The following is a 24,974-nucleotide window of genomic DNA, read 5'->3' as shown; positions in this document are numbered from 1 at the left end:
ACTGAATTTTCAGCGCATCTTAATAGACTGACTTGCTTTACTTTCTAATAGTTTCACTTCTGGTCGCTTGCTGTGTTTGTGTTGTGATTATTTATACGGTCATCAGGGAGCAATTTGAGCTCTCACCTTGAAAAGCTAAAATTATTAATATCAATTTCAAATTTTCTCTATCAACGATTTGAAACTTGGTAGGATTGTAAACCAAACAAATTCCAGAAGTTCTCAAAGTGTCTGAAGTGTCTGCGGCTGGGGGATGGGTGCTGCACGTAGGTGAAAGAATATTAGCTATCAAAAGACATTGTGAAGAACAGTCTAACCGTATGTGAAGATGCTGAGGAGATAAGGTAGATTTGGAGGGATTTACTATTTTCCTATTTATAAGAGTCAGGCACAAATAAGTGACCAAGGACAGACTGTTTTCATCAATTCAGTGCTCTGGAGTAATGGAAAATAGCAATAATAGGGTTAGCTTGGCTAAAATAGCTGACTATCTAAGGGATCAAACGACATCATAATGCAAAAGGCATCCAAAAAGAAACAGGTAAAGGTGCACTCCGTCCACGTTTTGTCTCAGGGGAGACCCACCATGCAGACTTTGAAAACCCCCGTACTACAGAGCATCAGCCTATTACCTATAATATCGTCCTTATCAACTTTTTCTTATCAAGACCGACTGATAAACGCACGCAACTGCACCTGTAAAACTGTAATCTAATGTCACTTTATGTAAATGCTTTACTGCAGATAGTAGGAGCTCAGTCTGGTTTGGAGTCTGCCATGATATAAGAGGAATGCAGTGGTGAGAGAGTGCAGAAATATGGGGAGGGGTGGCTCACTGCCTCTGTTCTAAAATGTCCCCTGGCAGACAAACAGAGCTTTGGCTGGACACCATGATTCCCCGGAGAGTATGTGCTGCTGCAGTTTCTGAAATGTCTTCTGTCTGCCACTGTGACGTTACAACCCTTTGTGCTGAAGAATATATTGTTAACAATATATTCATGATGAATTAAGCTGAGTAAATATTATATGCTAAAAATCTCTCTCTAGGTAAGTGAAGTGGTTCCTCACCTCAACCTATGAAGGCAGGAACCAATTACATTAAAAGCTATTTTAGTGTCCGGTTGGAAAATAAAAATAAACGATGTTTATAGATGCCAACCACAGAATTCTACGATTTCATTGTAATGATATCAGCAGTGATGACGGGTACACAACTAATTAAAGACTATGGCAATACGCCACAGCAGGAACGTGATAGAAACAGTGGAACTGAATTACAGCATGAAAAATGAATAGACGTCAGTAAAAGCAGCACAGCAAGTTGGAGTCTTTCCCCGTTATCGTCGTTATTTTTGGACTCCGTGCCATGTATAATTCACACATACCGAGAGAAAAGCCCTATACAAACCATTATCCACACTCCGAGGTCCGCTGAAGTTCGCCACTATGTCTAATTCATCGGGAGCAGGTGAGTTGAAAGCTTATTGTTCGAGAAAGAGCCAGAAGAGGGCGCCGTTTACTGACAGGCATGCTCGCAGCACGCATATGCAACGGCCCGTCTGATTGGTCTGCCCAGCGCAGGGATTATATTAACCTGGTCCTGATTGGCTAGTTGGAAGTAGGCGGGACCGTTCGGGATATTTCATTGATATACCCTACAGCTGGCGGTCTCAGCTTTACCACACGCAGTGAAAAGGGCTGAGAAAGTGACGAGGGCTTGATGTAGGGGACCCGAGAAGGCTCGAGAATTGCTTTTTTTTTTTTTTAATAAAGGTGGCACACCAAAGATTCATAGAAGCCAAAATGCTTTGCCACGTTACTCGTCCAGACTCGGTGGTGATGGAAGTGGAAGTTGATGCGAAGGCGAACGGTGAAGACTGTCTGAATAAGGTAGGCTGCACCGGGTTACACATCCTCGTGTGTTAAATAAAGGATTCAGTTTTTTTTAAAAATCATGCTTTTGGGTGTCAAAATAACAGTCCCGTTGACTTATGGCATTGAAATAACAATTAAAAAAAATAATATAACCAAACTTAATTGGTTCAAACAGGTTTTGTGACTTAAAGTAATTAAAATGCTCCCAGTATCTGTAGTAAGAGCATTTATTCATTGGCAGCTTAGCATGATATTCAGAATCAACTCAGTTTTAAACGAACACTAAACGTAATCACTACATTGGCTTTATTGTTGCAGAGAGAAACTTCAGATGGTCAGGACCACATAGCACTACATAGTACACATTTATGTAAACAGCACCCTCGTGTTGATTCAGCTCATCAGACTACTTACGCGATAGACTAGTACTTCCAGAAGATGTAGATGCGTTGAGGAAGCTGCCGGTTCTTGAAAAGGTTACTCGAGTTCATTCTTCTTCTGCGCAAGTACTCTGCGTCCTGCCTGAGAAGAAGTGAAACTTCATCTTCACATGATTTAAAAAGAAAACCCCGTTAAAGTGGTCAGGAACAGGATGTGAACCTTCCATCGGCAAGCCCCAGTGTTTCCTCTCTATTCAAATGTAAAGCTATTCTGAATGCATGGTATATTGCCTGCTTGTCGTGGGTATGAATGGGTTTTATTTCGGCCCGGGGCTCCGTGCAGACGTTTACCAGCAAGTTATGTAATAACCCCATGGCCGCCGCCGCTGAGGGGGCGTGAAACTGCGGCTTTGATGAGCCCCTCTAGAACGGGAGAGTCTCCAAGTTTACTTCTAAGCATCGTGAGCTTGAGCGTATTCAAGGGTTTAATCTGTGAGAAAGCACTGCAGTTAGGGAAAATGAATTTTTCTCTCCTAATGCTGATAATCTTGTGCAACTCTTGTGAAATCCCAATGTTGGACAACTGTTGATTTGGTGCCATCTTCTGCTGTAAGGCCAAAGCCATCTTGGACTGTTTGCTTGAGTTATTTTTCCCCAAGTCCTATTTCTTCCTATTGCACATTGTTACACAACATAAACTGACCGAAGAACTGCACAACAAATGCAAAAGTACCTGCACACGGATGCAAAACAAAGCATTTACCCTGGCAAGACAGAAAAAGAAAAATCACACAGCAAATGGAGGTACAAATTCCGCTGCTTCTATAAAGCAGACTTTAAAGAATGTTTAAAAGTCGGATTGAACTATATGACTGTGTCAAGACTGAAAAATCTTCATTCACTTCAGGCTGAATGATCTAATCTGCCCCCCTTCTTGCTCCATCTCCCGTCGCTTGGCTGTAGGATCCTTTTTCACTTGCTTTGTCTGAGATCCACTTTTCTTTCATGTCGTTCCAGGTTTGCAGAAAGTTGGGCATAATTGAAGTGGACTACTTTGGGCTGCAGTTCACTGGCAGCAAAGGAGAGAACTTGTGGCTGAATCTGAGGAATCGCATCTGCCAGCAGATGGATAATCTGACGCCCTGTCGACTGAGGCTGCGGGTCAAGTTCTTTGTGGAACCCCATCTCATTCTGCAGGAACAGACGAGGTAAATCCGCTAGAGCTTGAAAGACAACTTCGTCACGGAAATCTAGTTTTCCCTTTTTTTATGAGTGAAGAAGTAAGGAGCAACATGCTGGAAAAAAAACTACATCAAGCATAACTTGATCACCTTGTTTCCCCATCCAGCCAAATGCCCTGTAGTAACCTCTCCCCGAGCTCACCCGGGGTTACTACAGGTCATATTGGTGGTTCGTCAGGCAGGAAATGTGATCTAGCGGCCCTGGGGGTATATGTTGCTCCCCGTCTGCCCTCAGGGACCCTCTCTGTGACAGCCAGGACCTCTGTCACTGCCCCCATTCAGCTCAAAATAACTTTTGTTGTGCTTTTTTTTTTTTTACTCTTTGTGGCCATTTTTATCTGAACAAAAGCACCGCCTCACTGTTTGACGTTTTTGCAGATGCAGTCTGGAAACTCTGACAACGGGGCTTGTGTCGGCTCATAACGGTTTAGTTTTCACGGATATCTGTTGTCAGTCGTTCGCAGCTGCATTTTACAGTAGTAACTTTAGTGGTTAACACATTTGGACATGAAGAACATGTGAAATAGCTTTTGTTCTAGATGTGAAACAGCCAGTGAATTACATTTCTCCTTTCTCTGATGTCTGTGAGATTAGTTGAAACAGAATTAAGTGACACGTCTTGAGCCCGGCTTAGCCAGTACGTTTGGCAGGAAAAGTTGAATTATTTATTAGTCTAACTACAACTGGATTATTAAAAAGACTGAAATACCCAAATCATAATTTCAAAAGTCAGACAGTGATTGTTTTTTGTTTGTTTGTTTGTTTATTCTTCCCTCGGTTGTGTTTATTCTTCTACAAAGTTGCCTGGGCGTTCTTCAGATAGACCCAACTGCGGTATTTATTGCGGAAGTCAAGGGAGGGATCATCAAGGCGGCCAAGTAATGGCAAAAATCGTGTATTTCTGGACAGACAAGATCAACTTTGATCCGTCTCAATTTAAGGAGGAATTGCTTTTTTTTCTTTTAATAGTTTTTAAATTTGAGCCTGTTGTTTGCCGCAGTTGCTGATTGCTGCTGGTTTACTTGTTTTTGGTATGTGGCGCAAAAGGTGAACTGAACGAAAGTGATCCCAGTCGGCTGTGAGGGGGCTGCATTTGGTTGCGGGCGCGGACATTCAACAAGTGATGTCCCTCCTGGTCCGTGCACACTGGGACAAGAAACGGTAACAGTCAACAGCTTGACAAGTGCACGTGAACCCACTGGGAGTTTTGCAGCTCTAGTCCCGTTGTTGAGGGATCGGGGATTTGTAGCCATCAGAACTGATCCAGTCAACTCTTTTTGCACTCCAGTAACCTGGTGGAAGTTCTTTCACACCCCAGGTTCCACACTGGTGTTGGATACTGGACGGCCAGTGTTGGCAGGGACTCTCTCTGGTGTCTTTTTAATCTCCTCCACGTTTCTCCCCGTCCTCGCTCTCGCAGCACGCCACTCAAGTTGTTCATTAAACTGACATGTATCTGCCTTGGCTGTGGATCTGTCTGGCATTTCCCAGTACCCCATCCCCACCCGCCTAGTCCACCCATTGTCCCGTTCATCAGCTTTTCACTCCCTCTTCTCTCACTTCCCTCTGAACTTTGATCAAATCTGAATTTACATTGTATTCGCATATATTTGTTTTTATCTGTGTCAAATTCAGACTGTTGCTGCTCACCCTCCCGTCCATCACCTCCCTCCCCCGTCCTCTGGCCCATATTTGGCAGTCTTTTTAGAAGAAAAAGAAAGTGAAGGCAGTTGGGGAAGGGAGGGGGGGGGGGGTGAGTGTGTGGGGCACTTGGCTGCCTGTGCTCTGACCTCTGCTAGATTAGCATGAGGTTATCAACAGATGGCTGGCGTCGGGATGTGGAGGGTGGGGGTCAAAGGTTTGTGGAAAGAAGGTGAGATAAAAGATGTGAGATGGCGGGCGAGTGAACGAGGGGTTGCTGCTTGTAAACGCACGTCGCACAGCAACATGGTGTCAAGATGCGTTCAGTTTAGTAGAACTTACGTTACAATTAAACACATCAGAGAGGAGGGCAAGATTAATGATTTGGTTTTTGTTTGTTTTTGAATTTAGGCTTCCTGACCTGAATATCGACACAACCTGACTCAAAGTGCTCTGAGGACATTTCACTCATTGCTCACACCGTCACCTTTGACCTACTTAGGCTTGCGCTCAACTTGTTCGTGCTCTCAGCATGCCCACACGCCTCATCATGACACACACAGAAATCCCCTCCTCACCAAATAGTTTTCCATGTTTGCTTTAGTTACTCAAGGACTGATCCAGCATGTGGGGCGCTTGAGACGATCCCCTCAAAGTTTAGGCAACGTAAGAAGACGACGTAAATCACAGAGAGGGTTCATGAATACAACTAGAGCCACTTCACACTGTTACCACCCTGCACGCTTTGGGAGTTATGTAAATGGAGGTCTCGAGTAAATGTTCGCAGTTGACAAATCAAGCAGGCCGGCTCGGTACTGCATGTCTCAGCTGAGTTGGACCTCCGTCTCTACGCCCTTCTTATAGGCCTTATTACATAACTGTACCGGACTGAGCACGCACAGAGCCGCTTATATAAGCTGCTGTGTGCTCTGCTGCCACGTAAAGCCTTGCAGGTCATTCTGGTGTTTGTGCTTACATACAGCTCACTAGCGGGGCGTTAATATTTTGTGTCTGTCTATTGTGAGACTTAACAATCGAAGGTTTTTCTCCACAATCAAACCTGTTTGGAATTATGTTGCACAATTTCAAGCATCTTTTTTAAAAATAGAAGAGAAAAAAAAACGGGTACAGATTGTTCATCGCACAGTTGTCTCTTCTAACCCTGCACAATCAATAACACATTACCCATAGAGCCATTTGGTGGTTTGTTTCATGTACACAGATGAAGTGTAGGCTGTCCATCTTGCTTCTATGGCAGCACTCTCGGCTCTTTGTAAAATTCCCTTTTCTGTAATCTTATTACTTTAAGATTCACCACCGTTTCTCACACGTTTGTTTGTAAATCTTTTCGCCAAATTTTAACAATTTGCAGTGTCCTTTGAAGAACTCTGTTGCTTGTTTTTGGGCAGATGAAAGTGCCACAAAGAGTCGTTCTGTTTTTCAAGAAAATATCTCCTTGTTACAATCTAGCAGGTGATTTAAGAGTCCAGAGATTATTTTTAATCATTGCACTTCCTGCAAGTGGAAAAAAACAAGCAGCCCCTCCAGTTGTTTTTGTAAAATATCTGGTGTATTTATCTGTTTTTCCGTGACGTATCGGTGATGTTGAAGACCTCATTGGTTAAGGTACCTTTACCCGACAGCCTCTAAACAGCCTCTGTTGTCTGCATCATTAAACACCACTTGCTAGGGGGGGGGGGGGTTTCTGGTGTCAACTTATGAAAGTTGCTCCTTCATTAGCCCCCCTCTTTAGCATTCTGAGCAGGCAAATGTTGGATACAATCAGAGGGCACAACTATCGCCACTGGTCTTATCAGAGGTCATGATAGTTAACCCCTTTTGTTTCCGAGCCTCTCTCACCTAAACACAAAGTAAACTTCAATGAAGGAGGAATCTTTTGAATGATTACGTCTGAAGAATTTCACTCGGCCATGAATATTCCAACGGGTTCTCCAGGTCGGATAAAATCAGCCATTTGTGTTTATAAAAGGATGGTTCAACGGCGTCAGACAAACATTTGGAACTCGCAAACACTTGAAGATGGCGAGGGAAGTTGACGCACTCATTTTCTCAAAGTCAAACATGTTAGATTTCTACCAAACAGTTTGTTCCATGATGCAGATTGTTGGAGGAAACTAGACTCAAAATATTGGACTTCCAGTTTTTAAATCATTGCTCCAAGTTGCTCCGATGTCATATAAATAGGCTGTTATTCAATCAGAAGCGAGACAAAAACATTAAAACCTGTTTCTTACACTCTGTCAAACTGAATGTTCTGTAATATGTGATGTTTATTCAGGTCACATTCAAGCCATCCTTTCCGCTCACTATCTCAGACTGCAGAGATGATCAAACCAAAGATCCCACAAGATGCCTGTGGGTCTTCCAGAGTTCAAAAATACCACCCAAGGTTTTTATCCGCGTGCTCATCATCAGTAATTAGCCACTTGTTCTTCCTATCATTTTCCAATGTGAACTGAAGAAACCTTGTCTTACAAGTTACAAGATTTGCCCAAGAAAGGCAGACTTATTTTTATCAATGCTGGCTCTTTATCAGTTTTATCTTTCACAGATCCTGTAACCAAAGCATTTAGGACACAAGTAGCCTCTTTTTTGTTCTGTGGCTTTTAGTTCCATTCTAAACACACCACAGGCAGATTTGTTACATTTTTGTAACATTTTTTTTTCCCCTCTCTGCTTTTCGAAACCTCGTGATTGATACATTGATAAGTGTTTCAGTCAGACTCCATTCAAACCGGCATTAATGATAGCTGAGTTTACTATAGTTCATTGACAGCTAGTAACCTCTGAGCCCACAGCTTCTGGCAGTGTAATTTGACTAGCTTTACAAACCGCATTGTTGAGAGCCCAGGCAATGAGGTCTGAAGCTCCTCTGGTGATTGGCCGGAGGAGGTGCGGTCTCTAGGCAGAGGTGTTAGGTTTCCATTTGCGGGGACGTTTTGTTCTTCTTTGTGCTTGAGCGGCTGACGGTCTGCAGCCCACTTGAAGAATCAACGTCTGGTTGGGGTAGAAGACTCTAAAAACGAGACAATGGTTTTATTGAATGGGTGGAACAGACTGGAGAGAGTTATTTAACTTTACTGGGAGTCTTTGTCGCTTTGGGTTCACATTAAAAAAAAAAGTTCCAAAAATTCCTGCTTCCCACTCAAATGGAACAGTGTTTACATTTGGTATCCATAAAGTGCTCGCTGATTATTCAAACAGAGTGACAACTGGGTGGAAGAAAATCAGGGGAAATGGGAATGACCTTCAACCCATTTCATTAACTTCATCTTGCAACCAGTGCCCTAGTTTCAGATTTTCCCTCTCAAGGTTCCAGCCTGTTTTAATGAGTTATTTCACATATCTAGACCTCTGACTTGCCCACTGCCAAAGTTTTGAAGTGGATTTATTTCTTTGTGCTCTCCTGCTACATTGACAAAGATCTTTGAATATCATTAATACTTTTGATATTGTTTATCGTTGCAGGATAAAGCAATGAAGAGGTGTAAAACAGTAAAGTAGGTCAGACTTTGGTATCAGCGCAGACCTCTTGGCAAGCAGTCTGATATGCAAACTTGTGTCTATGTAAAGAACAAGGGAACGCTGTGATGATGGCTGCCCTGTTCAAAGTACACTTCACGGATGACTGTAATGATGCGTGTGCACATGCATCTGAATAGTAATGAGTGTTGGCACTTGACGTGGTGAATCAAACGTGTTGAGGCATACAGAGCAGAGTTCTTGCAGCTGATAAACAGCTCCTCAAGCCGATGCAGCCTGGCACCACGTCCCAGCAAGAGACAGATTTTATGTCCTGCGATTCTGTGAAGCGAACTTGCACTCATGAGGCTCACACTGACTAAACTCTTATCTGCTTGCTTTCATTGAGCATTGGGGTCATTTATTCATTCTGTTGTCTTGTTTCCTTGGTTACAGCTCTGTGTAAATCCAGTGGGCTTGTAAAGAAAGAACATCCATTTGGATTTGTACAGACATGTGTTGTGTCCAGTCAGGAAAGCTTTAAAAAGAAAAGAAGAAGAAAAGGGAAACGTGCTATAAAAGCCATGGTGGGAGACAGTTACTGAATTTATGAACTGTTGTTCCTCTAAAACTAACCAGACCAAGCTTGCTGTAAAGTTGACCTTCACCACTAGATAGAGAAGCAATGGAGCCTTTTCATGACTGAGTGCTGGCACATCATTGGCAGCAGACACCTCGACATCTAGGATCTCCTCCAGCGCCGGTGGAAGGTTAACATCATTATCATCATCAGTCTACAGCACCCAAGGACTGAGACTGTTGTACCTGTTAGCATCTGCTGTGCTAGGAGCACGACAGCACTGTAAAAATGGATGCCATTCGCTGACCTGACTGAAAAGCTCAACCAGAAGAAAATCTGCTTGCAACCAGCTGTTATGGAGCATACCACCACCCACCCTTCTGGGGACTGATATCCATCCATCAACATTGATTTTCCCCCTGATTCTGGGATGATGGGAGTCTAATCAGATTACTTGATCTATAACTGGAGTACAACTGTAACTGCCTGTCAACTCCCTGTATAACTGCTGCATACTTCAGTTTCAATTTTTCACTACTTTTCCTTTTGCACATACACCCTAAGATATACCCTCATTCTATATTTTTAGTCAACTAGTACCGTTAGTGCTGAACTCAAAAACAACTGATAGCATCTTTTAGTTCCTGTGTTGACCTACATATGAGTGATACAAATGAACTTCACACCAGCCTTATAGGGGAAAAATGTCTCTATCTGGGTGTGAAGTAGCTGTGTTGTCAGTAACACTTGGCTGAGTGCATATCTCACTCTTACTCAGCTGCTGGGCAGAATGGGGGGGGGGGGGCTTTCAGTGAGCAATAGCTTCCTCATCTCTGTTAGTAATGCTTTGATTCTAAATGACAACTGGAATTGTGTCCTGATCTCAGCACAGCACCTGTTCACACATATGCCGGCACCCACAAAAGTCATGCTCAGCAGCACAGTGGACAGCAGTTACACACCAGGCGATCCCTTTAGTGTCAAGGCGGTATTTTTGTCTTCTCTTTATTCATTCTGTTAGTCACACCAAACAAACAGGCTGGGACTTGTTCTGCCTCACTGCTTTCATGATATCTGATGCCTTGCTCAAAGGCTCAGTGACCAATTGTAACCTCTTGACGATGCGCCTGAACTAGAGTAACCTCCACAGCTTGCCCTATAGTAACCCTACGTCGGCACCCTGTAATTTCCAGTCAAGTCAGGCCTATTGTTTGCGTCAGTCAGGTAGCAAACTAGCAGCGCTTCATCACATGGTGCCTGCTGGGCTTGACACAATAGACCACAGTGTTTGTGTGTGTGTGCGCGTTGGAGGGAATGGGATGTTTAACACCATATCAAAGCGCTGTTTGTTATGCCCAAGGCTAGTCAGCTACAGGGCTCCGTTGTTATGGTCTGGCTTTGTGAGGAGCAGTGTAGCCCAACTTTGTTTGTGTACTTCGATGCTCCTCTTGCTGCTGTTGAGAAGCACGTGAGCGTGTCTTTGGGATGAGGTGTGTCTGTTGTTGCATACTGAGGCAGTTGCAATACTCGTTTGTGCGTGTGTATGAGTGTATCCTCCAGAAAGGGGTGTCTAGAATACTGAAGAGTCTACTTTCTAGTCCCAGAAGATCACATAGGAAACGTCACCTTTGGCTCATCCCCAAAGATGATCCCAGCAAGAGGTGTTCTCTGTATAATCAAAGCTCCACATGGCCTGTAGCTGCAAAACAGTAAGAAGTGACAACTAAATTGTCTTTTATGTTTAAAAGCACCAACTGAATGTTGGCTAATTAACATCACCCAGGTGAGTGCTGGCCAGCACAGAGGAAGCCCGATGGCTTTCCAATCTTCTTAAGGCTGCTGTGGCAGAATTTGACATGAGGAAGGGTCTGTGTAGGTTACTTTAGTTCAGCCATGTCCACGATGTAAGGGTGTTACTCCATTAGACGTCATGTCTCCTGCTGCTAGCGAGAAGGAAAGACCTCTTCATATGTTGTGGTCAAAACAATGGAAAGGACCTGCCATGGCTTATTTTCTGAGTGTGCTTGTTTTTCTTGGCCACACCAGAACGTGGTGTTCTCATCATGTAATCATTCAGGCCAGACAAAAACAATTGTCATTTTGGACGGCCGTTAATCTTTGAACTATTCTCCCAAATGTCACCTCAGAAACACACGTCATCTGATCAAATCTGGGGGACAAAAGAGTTCCCACATGGACCACAGAACAAGATTAGTGGCTTGAGTTTTGGGTTATTGAACAACAAAGAGAGTTCACAATGCCTGGCATCCAGTAGGGGTCCTTTTCTCTAAAATCCCATTACTACATTCAATATGTGGACTGATCACATATCATCTCATGGTGGTGGTCACGAATAAATCCATGCAACACACACACACACACACACACACACACAGATTTACCAGATTGATTCCTATGTTGGAGAACCGACTGAACTTTTACTTTTAGAGGAAGTTCTACCAGTTTGAGGAACAGACAAAAAGTAAGAGTCCATCTGTTTGACCACAGCAGCTGCTTATTTTTTTTAACACACACACACACACACACACACACACACACCCTCTGACAGTGGTGAAATTCTACCCGTATAGTGACCACCTGCTCCAGGCTGTTTGTTTTCGCTCTAGACGTTCTGATTACTCAGCCATCACACATGAAAGTCAGCTGTACAATGGAAATGGCTTTTGTTTGTAATAATGTGTACAATGGTAGCGACAAAGTGTGAGGCGGCTCTCCACAGGGGGGCTTTGGATCGTTTCGTGGGAGGCTCAGTCGATGGAGGTGAAGAATATGATAGCACGTATGTGATTAGGTTAAAGATATTAGAAAGATCAGATAAAGATAAGAGAGAGGGGTTTTGGGCAGATTTGACCTTTGTTGCCACTTCACTTCAGGACAGACTGTTGTCATGTATTTGCAGTACTCTGAAGTTCTATAAACCAAGCATCCAGAATTGATACTGTTCCAATCAGGATATGTTCCATCATACCACTATTCTCTGCTTTGTTCACCAGACACGTCTTCTTCACGCACGTGAAGGAGGACCTTCATAACGGTCACCTACGCATGGGCTCGGAGCAAGCAGAGGAGCTGAGCGCGCTCCTGGCCCAGGCTGAGTTTGGAGATTACAACCAAAACACAGCCCAGTACTGGTACGCAGAACTGTGTGGGGAGGAGCCATGTCCTGCCACCATCAACAGGTACAGTATTCTAGGAATTATCAAAGTCATTGCATTGTTTGACCAGCTGCACCTCTTTAAAAACGCACAGATAACTACATTAATGTTAGAATATGTGGCTGGATTAAAGCTCAATACCAGTGGTGGCATTGCTCTCAATGTCTTATCATCATTACAACCTGCTGGCCTCTTCAGAGGGTCAGCTGTCCTGAAGCTCAACACCCTCCCTGTCTCTGAGGGAGGTAGGATACCACCTCTCACACACTTAGGAATGAAAATGAATGGCAATAAACCAGAAATGGCATCATGTGGCGCCTGGTTTTCATAGAATTCCACAAAAAATGATTATTTTTAATGTGGCATACATGGAGATGTCTTTCTTACTTCATATATATTGAGGAAACTTTTGACACACACACACACACACACGTTCACACACAGAACAGATAAAGTAGATGAGGAGATCAGATTACATGTGTTTACTGAGTTCCATTGAACCTGCTACTGTACATCTCCAGTGTTTTCTCTCTAAACTAGTTTGAAAGGTTTTTAGTGTCAGAGTGTGAAACTAAGAGGGTCAAATATCCGATAGCCTGACAGACATGGAAACGTACATATTTGCCTGTTTAGAAAAGATTGTTTCCTTTGCATCTACACCAACCATCCAGGAACCACTTTTTAAGCTGTCCTTTAAATGCTACTTCTAGATTAACTTATAGTTTAATTTACCCTGCAACCAAACCTGCTACATCCAACACTATGTACTTATTGTTTGAGCCAGTAGGCAGCATTGCTACACCCACTGTAAATCTAATCATGACTGTTTGCGTTGTATCCAGGTGCGTGAATCCAGCAGACATTTTTCCCAAAAAGAATTTTCTATAGATTTCTCCTACAAAAGCCTCTCTGATCAATAAGCTATTGCCTGGATCCAGGCAGTCAGCTGAATTCTGCTGAGCTGCCTGAGCACTGATCTCAATAGTTTTTTTTAGTGTCATCTGAAGAGAACCATTTGACATCAAAGCTGTCTGCCTGAGTGTGTTACACTTAAACAGCTAAAATGCACTCTTGCGTTGCGTTTCTCTTGCTTGTGTAATGCACCCGTTACTGTGGATGTTCCTTGATGTGACATCAGATGTATGATGACGCTCGTCCCTGTCCCTAACAATTTAAGCATGAGCTGAAGAACCTAAAACTGTCTCCTCTTGTCCCCCTTTGTAGAATTGTAGCCAGACACAAGGCCCTGGAAGGTGTGAGTCAGGGCTCTGTGGAGTATCAGGCCCTGCAGCTGGTGTCCTCTCTGGAGCATTATGGCGTGGAGTGGCACTGGGCCCGCGATGCAAATGGTCAGCGGTTAGCCATCGGGGTCGGACCAGAAGGCATTGCCATTTGCAAGGAGGACTTCAGCTTAGACAACAGGTATGCCCCCACCTCAACATCTGAAAGTCCTACTGAAATGCCTTTTTTACTCTGAGTTCAAACCCTTGGTCACACGATACAGCCTTAATCTTTTTGTTGTTTTTTTGGACCTGCATGACTCTTTGACAATATCTGATGTGTAACTGCTTCATTTTCTGTTTCATCACAGAATAAGCTATCCCATCATTCAAATTGCCACCCAGTCGGGAAAAAGCGTGTACCTGACCGTTACCAAGGACACAAATGACAGCGTGGTGCTTTTGTTCAAGCTGATCAGTAACCGGGCAGCCAGTGGCCTTTACCGTGCCATCACAGAGACCCATGCCTTCTACAGGTCAGAGCAAAATACAATACAGTGTTTTCTCTTGGAGACAATATATAGGAGACTTGTAAGACTTAGACAATCGTGGGTTCCTTCTAAGACCTTTCCACTGTTCTACAAAGGCAGTCCTGACATGGCTATCGCATATTTTTGTAGCCCTGTAAGGATGTTGACATCATCATAGGTTCTCTTGACCAAAAGCCAGTGGCATTTCGTCACATTGGATTTTTAATGTAAATTATGGCAAACAAAAGCTTAATACTGCAACATTTTGTCCATAATGATATTCCTTACAAATAAACAACAGTTTTATTTATTTGATTGCACAAAAGCAATCATTGGAAATACAAAGCCAGCACTGTGCTATGAGCAAACTACACCACGAACACAAGTTCAACGTCACAACTTGCTTCTCGCTTCTTTTATTGTTGGCATTGTGAAGCTTAAAGTTCCACAAAGTCACTTATTAACAGCTACCATTTTTAAGATGCACTACGAGATAGACGAGTGCGGTATTAACTGATATTTCATCACTTAGGAAAAAAATTAGAGTACATTACGCCGGTGTAAACCACGACCGAATTTCAGGCAGCAAACTGAAACCCATTCAAAACCCCATGAAGCTTTTACATGGAGGAACCAGATGTTCAACAACACGAACTCACCTATAGGTTTTCTAAAAAAGTTCATTTGTAGCACTGCTAGCTCTGCTGCGCAGTTGAGTCCTGTATTTGTGTCTGCAGCAACTGCAGCTGTCAGTCATTCACTAATCTAACCTCCTTTTAGAAGATGCCCTAACCCTCTGTAGCTTGTCCTGGTGATAATGCAGGTCATTTAATTATTTACTGTTCTTCAGTAAAAACTAGCAGGCTGGGACAACTTGACCTAAAAAAGACTATCTGGTCTATGTTTGTCAATTTTCTCAAGGTTTAGGAGAATGCAAAGTTTGCTTCTGTTATATTTTAAATACATGCAAAGTGGGTCATTTCGCCACATAACCAGGGTGCTTGCCCTGCATCAGTGCCGATGAAAAGAGATTTCAGAGAGCAATCTTTGCAAGACACGTGACTTTTTCATCTCCACAAACGATGACTGTCTGAAATCATCAGTGAGTGGGGACAATTCAAATGGCTGAGCTATGAAATTGTTCTCCATCACAAAGGTACAAAAGAGCCCTGTCCCTTTGTCTCAGTGACAGGCACAAGCTCACAGTTTGCAGATTTTTTTTTTGTAGTCATCTTTATCCTGCTTTCTTCAGTGTTCATTGTTTTTCAAAACAGAAACCACATTAGGTGCATGTTTAGGTGAAGAACAAAAGGTTTTAAGTGCAATGTGAGGCCATTATTGAAGGTGTTTTGACATTAACCCATTTTACTGTGTCTTTCTAGGTGTGACACAGTTACAAACGCAGTGATGATGCAGTACAGCCGAGACTTTAAGGGCCACCTAGCTTCTCTTTTCCTCAATGAAAACATCAACCTGGGCAAGAAGTACGTTTTTGATATCCGACGCACCTCCAAGGAAGTGTATGACCATGCCCGTCGTGCCCTCTACAACTCTGGCGTCGTCGACCTGGTGTCCCGTTCCGGTAGCGGCGAACGCTCCTCTCCCTCACGCTCTCCGAGCAGGGACAGCCAGCAGGACGAGGGACTGGACTGCGGTAGTTGCCAGCAGAGCCGAGCCCTGCAGGAGAGGCTGCAGAAGCTCCGAGAGGCTCTGCTGTGCATGCTGTGCTGCGAGGAGGAAATCAACGCTGCATTCTGCCCATGTGGCCATATGGTGTGCTGCCAGACGTGTGCGAGTCAGCTGCAGGTGAGAATCTTCTTCACTCTTTGTGAAAATGTATTTCCATTTTGCTATGACAGATTTGATAAAATTCAGTCGGGAAGGCTTTTTACTCATTTCATGAGGTTCGTATTTCTTTAAAGCTCTACATGCTGGGTAGTGAGTGTTGCTGATGCCAGCAGTACCTTAGAAGTCAGCCTGACAGCAAGGCCAGACCTTGAAAATCAGAGAAGTGCTTTTTTTTGTTTTGTGCGGTTTGGTCCTTGACTCCAGGCAGCCCACTTTGAGTTTGCTTCTCCTCCAGAAGCTCTTTTAATTATGATTTTAGTTTTAGCTTCTCATCCTTTATGGTCCTTTACACAGCATCAAAAGCTTTTCCTACACTCTGCTGACCCCCACTTAATCAGCTAAATGTTGCCCATCTTTGTGGAAGCAGATGGTGTGTGTGTGTGTGTGGGTGTGTGTGTGTGTGTGTGTGTGTGTGGGGATTATAGCAGCCAGGCAAATCTCTCTCCCATTAATTCAAAAGGTGACCCAGCTAATAGATATAAGAAGAAACTTCAGACAAGAGTCGGAAAGTTGTTCTACTGCTCTGAGCATGACTGCGGGAATATTACTTTCCTTTCATGATTAAGCTTGCTTTAATGTACGAGAACTGTCAGGTGATGTGAGTGATGACCAACAGTGAATAGCACAAACGTCTACTCGCATGACATGATGTCATTTTATATCTAAAAGGTTAAATTCAATGTGACAGTGTTCTGCAAAGACACTTTTCTGGTCATTTTCAATGTCTTCTCAGTAATGACGAGGTCCGTTTTCTCCAAAAAGAAGCTTAATCTGAATAAACATGGATGTAGACTGTAGCGTGACGGGGTGGTGAAGGCTGTCCCCCTACTTTCATTGTTTGGGTGTAACAATCTATGATGTGCATATCAACATGGCAGTTATGCTTCGGTAACGGGCCGTTTCAGTTTTACAAAGCATGAGAGAAGTATTTTATTAGTCTAATCCTTTTGGAAATATCCCACTTTTGACCATCATTTAATTTTTGGGTTTTTGGGAATAAACTGTTCTTTACTGTTGGCTCATAGCAGCCATGACTTAACTGTTGCACATGATGCCATTGCAGTGTACATGTACAGCCCAACCTCAGGCTTTGAAACATTGCATGAGACAGTTCATTGTGTCAAATGTGCCACGACAAGGTCTTCCCTCTGACACCCACCAGCAGTCTGATTGCCTCCTAGCTCTCTGCTAACTACTCTTTTATAGTTTCCTGTTCTTTGCTTTATCAGCTGTGTCCAGTGTGTCGGTCTGAAGTGGAGCATGTGCAGCACATCTACCTGCCCACGTGCACAAGCCTGCTGAACCTGGTGCTGACTGATAACCAACAACAACACCGCAGCAGCATTCCGGCACCCATCCACAGAGACCTGGACCCCCCTCACAGCTGCTCAGCCACAGAGTTTGACCACAAGATCTACCACACATGAAGACGATTCCCCTGAAACTCCCATCATGAACACTTCTCACACACGTGAACCTCGACCAGCCAGACCAATGTTTCGCGAAGGACACTTGCACAGCACTGTCGTTTGTGTTTCCCACTTGGACGTCGCCAACTACCAAACACACAAAAATCATATAGTTGAACCAGTCCCTCAGTGTGTGTGGGTGTGTGTGTTTCTCCAGTCTGTCCATAAGCCACTTCCTCTTGTCTACTTGTGTCACTCAGTCCTTATTTGTGTGTATTATTCTTTTTCTTTTCTTTTTTTTAGTTGTCATCATCGCCCCATCACACAGTTGATTTAGATTAAGCTTTTCATGTGAATTAAATTATTACATCAGTTGACCTGATTACAATTAGATTTTTTTTTTAATTGTTTTTATTGTGCTTATGAATTTGTACTTTGCTTTTTACTCCGCATCCAGCTTCAGATCCTGAACCATATTTGGATGTTTTAGAATAGTTAAGCACTGTACATACTGGTCTTTTCATTTATAAGGCTTTTTGACATTTTAAAGCTTACATTTGATTTGAGAACAATTTTATGGTGGAACAGAGCGAGATTGTATTTTTTTTAATCTCTTTATTTCTTGTTTTGTTGTTCATGATCTGAGTTTTTCATGCCAATGAGGGGGGATTTAGAGGCTAAGCAGCAGTGCCCTGGATCTAGCGCTGCGTACTATTGTGACACCACAGGTGATTAAGGCCACTTTGGTCCCCTTCTTGCAATCTCTGGGTCAAATGGTGGTCTTGACGGTTCTTATAGCCCACTAGCACTGAATCTTGTTGACACTCCCTCACCTTGAAACGGGTTTTGATGATTAACTGCCCCTTTTATCCAAAACAAGCCTGGTTTCATTGAACACAGCACCTTTTTATATTGTTATTTCTGTGCCAAAAGTTATGGAGCGCAGATGCTCTTCCTACTAGACACACAACCACAAGGTTATCGATGGAAAACTAGGAACGTCCTTTCCTCTGAAAGCCTCAGCTATATATTTCTCCTCTGGGGTGAACTAGTGAGTTCCTACGTGGATATATTTTTTTAAGGGTACTAAATCTGTCTGTGCAATACTTGCCTGCTTTGTGAGGAGCTTTTCATTTTCATCTTTTTCTATTTAATTTCAAAAACTATATTTAAAACTACAATGTCACTTTACCAAGGAAGTTATCCACATGTCTGTAGGGGTTTGGCCTTAATGTAGCAGCAACAGCGTTTATTGTAAACTTTGCAGGCTTTTTTTCTGGTAAGAAAAGAAAAACATTCTTTCTTAAACGCTGACTCAATTTAGTCACTTCAAGGGAAGGACTATTATTTTTCACAATGTACAAGTAGCAATTTGTTTCTGTTTTCTGAAGCAAAAGCCACGTCGCTCTGTAGGATACAAGAATAATAAGTAGAACTGAGTGTTCTTATATTCTGCTTTTGACAAAAAGTATTAATAAAGTTGTTTTTTAAAAAAAAAATCACTTGGTGTCATTGAGATATTTGTTTCAAAGTTGTGTGCGTGTGAAAGTGAATATTACACATTCATAAACACAGACTAAAAAAATCTGCGGATAAATCGGCTGCAGCAGCATTATGGTCATGACACTACAAGTCCTCATGGCAATTTTGTCTCAATAATGAAAGGATGGATTTGGTAGAAATTCAGTAGAAAGATGGCTAATTTTACAAGGGAAAAGTGGTTCCTTTGAATGGAATTTGGCTCAGACTGTAGCTCCTTAAGACTGTTTATGCTATAATGATATGACCTGTATTTTTCAGTATATGTGCATGAATTTTGATCAAATTCCGTAAGACCATCTAAAATGGCTGGAGAATATTTTGACCTTGGGAAATCATCGTAACTGTAATCAGGATTTTGAAGACTAGGGGACTTTTTTGATTGACAGAGGAGAAAATGTATGAATGGACTGGATAACCTCTATACATGAAGCTTTCTTTGCAGCAGTACGTGCTCTCTGAGAGCTTTTTTGAGTGTTCATTGAGACCAAAGAAGCACAGTCCAAAGGGAGAAATTTCCTGTTTAGATGGGTGTTTATTCAGGGCCTCCTAGTTCATCATTAAATTAGTGGAATAAGCTGCTGTCCTGTTACCCATCTATGTAGACGGAGACCTTATTTGACACAGTAAATCCAATTGTAAGGGTCACAGTGAGTCAGACTGTCAGACCAAGGTCCAAAACCTTACTCAGCCCCAGCAGGTTCATTCTTGGCTCAAGCTGGCACCACCTCCACCATTTTTTCGAAATTGTCCCTGACTGAGTTTAGGTAATCCTGCTGGCTGCAAATGGCGGAGGAAGCCATCCAGCTCAAGTCCATTTATTATCTATCATCATGTTTGATAGCTTATTTGATGCAGCACATTATTTCCTAGCAGTAAACATACCTTAAAATCTGATCTCTGACCAGATAGATGCTAGTGTTGCCACATTAATCTTCAAAACAACAAACAGCAGCAGTCTTTCTGTTCATGATTTCACAGTAGTTTGATTACTTTGTTTTGTCTAGTGTAACACACACACAGGCACGCACGCACGCACACACATATTTCACGATGATTCCAAACTATGTCTGTTTAAGTGTTGACATTTTTGAGTGCAAAAAGAGATGCCTTGAGGTTTGAGTGTAATTTCAGTGTGGCTAACTCAGACTGATTTAAAACTTTGCTGAAACACATTCTTGGCTTCACACTGTCAAGTTATCTGGTTTGACGTCTGGGGTGTCAGATAAGATATGGTGAGAACGAACATGACATGAGAACTCCAGGTGGACAGTGCACTGAGAGGTCAATGTGTCATTTGTCATTGTCAGACGAGGAAGGGGAACAGAACAGAAAGTAGCTCCGAGTGTTTCAGAGAGGCTTTCATTGATGATGAGAAATGACGAGCTCCCCTGGACTGTGATTATAGTCAGGAAATGAGAGTGCAGTACACACACTATTGATTAGACAGCCTTTTTCCTGCTCTCCAAACCTCTCTCTGACCAATTGGATGAGAATGCCTCCCTCTTTCTTGCCTCTTACCTCTTCTTTTTCTCTCAGATATCACAGCCGTCAAACACACAACAAAAGAGCACTGACGACAGCAGGAAGGTGAGACGCTGAGAGACCACAACACCAGTTGGAGCTGCAGGGTAGAAAACAACACAATATCAAAAAAGAATAAAGGGGAATATAAAGGTTAAACATGAAATAAACTCTCACAAACTGGCTGCATGTCTGATACAAATATTTCAGCGAAAAACAGAGCTGAACTGGTCACGTCACGGCCTCTGCACTGTCTGTCTCTTTGCCCTGACCCAGTGACACGCAGCTGAACGGTAAAGAAGAAAACCATTATTCATGACAAGGAAGCTTGAAAAGGGCGGATAAGCTTTTGGCATATGATGTATTGCCAAAGAATACAGCTTTCCATAAACTCTTTGAAATATTAAAACGAGTGCAGTAATCCGAAATGTATCTTATGCCACCTGAGCCATATAACGACATTGATTTTTCAGTGACAACGTAAGAGCAAAGGTTAGAGAATATCAGCGAGACAAAAAAAATGCCCCAAACCTTTACATCTGGTCTATCAGGTCTCTAATTTGCAAATCTTGCTTTTCCATGTATGGAAGGAACAATAATGAAAAAAAACAACAATAGTCCAATAAACTTGATAGAAAGTGCAATTTGAAATCCATTTTTATGAACAGAGAACATGTCCGTGTATTCTGTCCAATTATGCTTCATATAACTGGATAAATGCTGCAGCAGTTAGCGCCTCAAAGAGCTTGGCTGTTCGTGTGACACAGGAAGGTGTTTCAGTTCAGACAGGAATGGAGGACATGTGACTTGAGGAAGTAAAGTTGTTTTAATCCCCAGTATACCATAACAGATTCCTATCTAACAGTCGCACCGCTGGCTCCCTGTGTGTTTCGCAGCCTACAGTACATTTCCAATACATCCTGTCAAAGATGTTTCCCACTGGCCCCCCACACTTAAATATCCTCATAGTTGCATGCTGAGAGGAAACGACGCAGTTCCTATAGTCTACCGGAGAGAGAGCTGTGACTTTATGACTGATTTTGCTTCTTCTGTAACACTTTATAATTAACAGTGCGTTTTAACGGCACGGGTGGTGACATAGACCTTGACCTTTGTCCATCATAACTGTTTCTGTTCATCCTCAAGTCCAAAGTTTAAAAAAACTCTACTCAAGTTGAGGGATCAAATAAATCAAAATGGAGCAGTAACTGCATACATGTGAGGTCACAGTGACCAAAATCTTTTGAAGTTATTTGGACGTTTGTGCCAAATTCTTACGTCTGTTCCTGAGATATCACAGTAATTGAAACAGGGTGTGTGGACAACCTGAGAACATAATAATATGAACTCATCAGTTACAACAAATACATGAATATTAGTACAGTAGAGGAAAACAATACGACATGGCACAGGGAAGAAGGCATTAATAGCTCTGACTGCTGCGGTGTGTGGCATAAATTTACGCCACACACTTTAAACTTTTTCTCTCCAGTAATCGAAATAAGAATAAAAATATGATTTGTAGCTTCACACCATGCCAGCACCAAAAAAACTCAATGTGGGACTCATTTGCATTTTTACTCGCTGAACAGAAATGACCAATAAGAGTGTTCAAGCAAGTGATTTGGCTTCCAACTTAAATCAGCAGATACACACTTGGATCACAAATGTTGCTTTAACAGATAAGCTGGTGTTTTGCGACAAGGCACCAATTAGAGGGCATGTGAGTAAACAGCACGAGGAATAAGTAGATCTACTCCACTCACCTTCTCTGAAGTCCTGACACACTGTCTGGTAACCCAGAATACTTTGCCCTAGATTGTAACAGTCAATGGTTGTATTTTTACACCTGTTCCTGCAACAGTATAATCTACGCTGACAAAGAGCTTCAGTCCTGATTGGAAAAAAAAACTGACTTTGTCACTTCAAATCTCACAACATAACGCCGTGCCGAACCCCTGAGGGAGGCAGCTCTTCTTCATCTTTATTACCCGAGCCACTCAGAGAGAAGGCAAATGGAATTTTTAAGTTCTGCTCATTTTAACTTGTGCCAGGAATGAAAAATTAAAGATTCTCACTGAGTTTACCCACCCACTGCCATGTGGTTGTCACATCTGCTTGGCACAATGACACACAGCTTGTCTGAATGTGTTTGAGATGTGTTCATAATAGAGAGAACGCAAGAGAGAAGAGGTGAGAGAGAGAGAGAGAGAGAGAGAGAGAGAGAGAGAGAAAATGTTCTCTTGGAACATCTAAGTGCACACAGCCTACCAGGCAACACTATGTTCTCCATGCAGAGAATTCAGGTTTCCTCATTAACACTCGATACACTCCCCAGACACTTCATTTGAAACACTTGGACAACCTCATGTAATGCGGTACAACCGTTCAGCCGTGAATTCCACTTAACAAAGATAATAACGTCAAGTTTTGATTGACGCTGTCAGTATTTATATTACAGTTTTTTTGTTTAAACTGGGGTAGATGAAACATTAACATACATGAGAGGATCAGAATTTTGGAAACTGTTCAACACCCAGGACCACAAAAGATATGAACATGAACGATGCACATAGACTGAGTTGGCTGTTCACACACGTGACAGGGAACTTAGCCAGGTATCTGGGAAAAAAAGCTTCCATAAAAAAAGATCTCCATTCCCTTCAACTGTTTGGGAGATGACAGCAACATCTTTCCATGTGAAACTCCAGCAGTGTTTCGAGGACCAGCAAACTTCACCCCACCTTCCATCAGCATGAGGGTGAGCAGATAATGACAGTATTTCCTTTTCTTTGTGTGTGTGGGGGTGAACTACCCCCTCAAAGCAGCTTGTAAGTAGCGCTGCAGACTCTAGGACCAGTCTTTGTGAACATAAACTTAAACACTACTTAGATTCTATGAGTCAGGCAGTAAAACCTGCCTGTACATCCAGCAGCTGCTGCTGGTGTCACTTTCACCTACATTCTTCATCAGTCAATAACTTGGATGAACACCTGAGACTCCAGCTGTGACTAAGCTGACACAGTGTACACAGAGCACAAGCCAAATGCTTTCCTTATCAGTTTCCATGCCTCGAACACTTTAAAAAGCTGACATTATTCTTCTTCCCTCTTATCAGCGTGGTTCAGTGTGACGCACCGGTGGGGTTAAAGGGCACATGGTTTATAAGGTCTGTAACCTTCCTTTGCTCTGGGTTACTCCGATCTTGTCAGTTAATTGCCAATGATGCTTTTGTTTTTGACATCTGTAAACCAGCAAATTAAGATGGATGTTGCGTGCTTTGTGTGCAGATTCTTGTTTTTGATGCAATTCGGTCTCTTTACTTTCACACGTGCCAGTTTGCTTTGCCTCTTCACAACAGGTTTAAAGACCAGGAAATGACAGTCAAGTGTTTCAGTTAATGTTATCATTCCTTCAGGACATATGGCTTCCTGTATTGACTGAATATGAACTGTGGTAAGAGGCTGTGTGATTGTATAAAGGCAGTGACAAATAGGCTTATGACAATCTCAAAGCCACATCTTGTTGCCAGGAAACACTTGACCCTGGTGCTCATCCTGCCCCTTACTTAACAGCTGTCTTCTTGAACTCTGCTGACATCTACTGGACTGACTTTGTACCAACAGTAACTCACAGAATTTAGAAAAAGGCCGCATAGAAGAACTGGGAAGCCCTACGGTAAGTGGAAAATACTATAAACCCATTTTTTTCCTAATTGCCAGCAGGAGATGGCAGTGGTCAAGAAAGAAGTCTGATATGTTAAGGACAGAAGTCAGAGAAAACGATCCTACTGGATTCATTGTGTCTGCACAAGTTACGCTCTTAATCAATAGTTGCTGCTTCTTTCAATGCAGCGAGTCAATTTAGTGCATTTAGAACTAAGTAGCCTTTATTATAGTTTTAGTGTGGCTCGGTAGACTTTGACAATTCGGTGGACAAACGCCAGACTTTAGGTGTCAAAACTGAAGGCCACAAAGCAATGGGTGACCCTGGCGACTTCAATAATTTTATACTGTCTGTGTTAAAAACAAGTCTAAAAATGTATTCTATGCAAATAAGGCTCCTTGAACAGAAGTATGCAAATAATTATTTAAATATGATTTTGAAAACACTAAATTGGAGCTGCGCACAACATTTCTCAAAGGGTTGCACAGCAAATTCCCCCTGCTAAGAATAGCTTTGTCATAAATAATTCAAACAATTCCTGTGAGTTGAAATTAGCATTTGTTGCGAATAGTACTATATTTGTGTCATTTACAAGTTTTTGTTAAGTTACTTCTACTTTTTTGACTTTATACAAAAGGATGGACGGATGTTTTGGAGGCATCACAGGGTAACAGGGACAATGGTTACCGACAGATATACTTGTCATTAGGCTCAAGCACATAAATGAATGAATACATGCATTAACTATTTAAAGGAGATTCACTAAATGAAGAAAAAAATAGATGCAGAAACAACAACGCATGAGCTCTCTGACTCCACTCTGTCCGCCATGACTGATTGATTTCTCGCCAGCTTGTGGATG

The 24,974-nt window shown here is 42.5% G+C and overlaps 2 protein-coding genes across 15 annotated transcripts in view; one reads left to right on the top strand and one right to left on the bottom strand.

Moving 5' to 3' along the window:
* The window catches only part of LOC147240561 (uncharacterized), a 47,284-nt gene that overhangs the window by 15,239 nt on the left and 7,071 nt on the right, over window positions 1–24,974 (bottom strand). For 7 of the 14 annotated variants that reach the window (XR_015111100.1, XR_015111101.1, XM_086192393.1 and 4 more), the window contains exons 3-5: window positions 20,444–20,546; window positions 7,991–8,174; window positions 2,290–2,397 (exon numbers count right to left, since the gene is read on the bottom strand). The gene's annotated coding sequence lies outside the window, so the exon portion shown is untranslated. Of the gene's footprint in view, window positions 1–2,289; window positions 3,132–7,990; window positions 8,175–8,869; window positions 9,021–9,800; window positions 9,864–20,443; window positions 20,547–24,974 lie in introns of those variants that run through there. The other 7 variants (XR_015111102.1, XM_086192390.1, XM_086192397.1 and 4 more) reach the window with 5 other exon arrangements.
* On the top strand, window positions 1,666–18,856 carry mylipa (myosin regulatory light chain interacting protein a). Its single transcript, XM_086192386.1, has 7 exons — window positions 1,666–1,890; window positions 3,273–3,463; window positions 12,215–12,400; window positions 13,601–13,798; window positions 13,968–14,132; window positions 15,509–15,932; window positions 17,204–18,856. Exons 1-7 carry the CDS (start codon window positions 1,804–1,806, stop codon window positions 17,399–17,401), a joined length of 1,449 nt encoding a protein of 482 aa, XP_086048512.1. The 5' UTR covers window positions 1,666–1,803; the 3' UTR covers window positions 17,402–18,856.

The sequence above is a fragment of the Aulostomus chinensis genome, chromosome 22 (assembly GCF_037954235.1).
Source record: "Aulostomus chinensis isolate RoL2024-O1b breed Wild chromosome 22, RoL_Achi_v1.0, whole genome shotgun sequence".
Lineage (NCBI taxonomy): Eukaryota > Metazoa > Chordata > Actinopteri > Syngnathiformes > Aulostomidae > Aulostomus > Aulostomus chinensis.
Note: the sequence above shows the minus strand (reverse complement) of the source record. Positions and strands in the feature narration are given on the sequence as shown.

Coding starts and splice junctions, on each gene's coding strand:
- mylipa (XM_086192386.1), top strand. CDS start 1,804: ATGCTTTGCCACGTTACTCGTCCAGACTCGGTGGTGATGGAAGTGGAA. Junction 1,891..3,272: donor GTGAAGACTGTCTGAATAAG/GTAGGCTGCACC, acceptor ATGTCGTTCCAG/GTTTGCAGAAAGTTGGGCAT. Junction 15,933..17,203: donor CGTGTGCGAGTCAGCTGCAG/GTGAGAATCTTC, acceptor TTGCTTTATCAG/CTGTGTCCAGTGTGTCGGTC.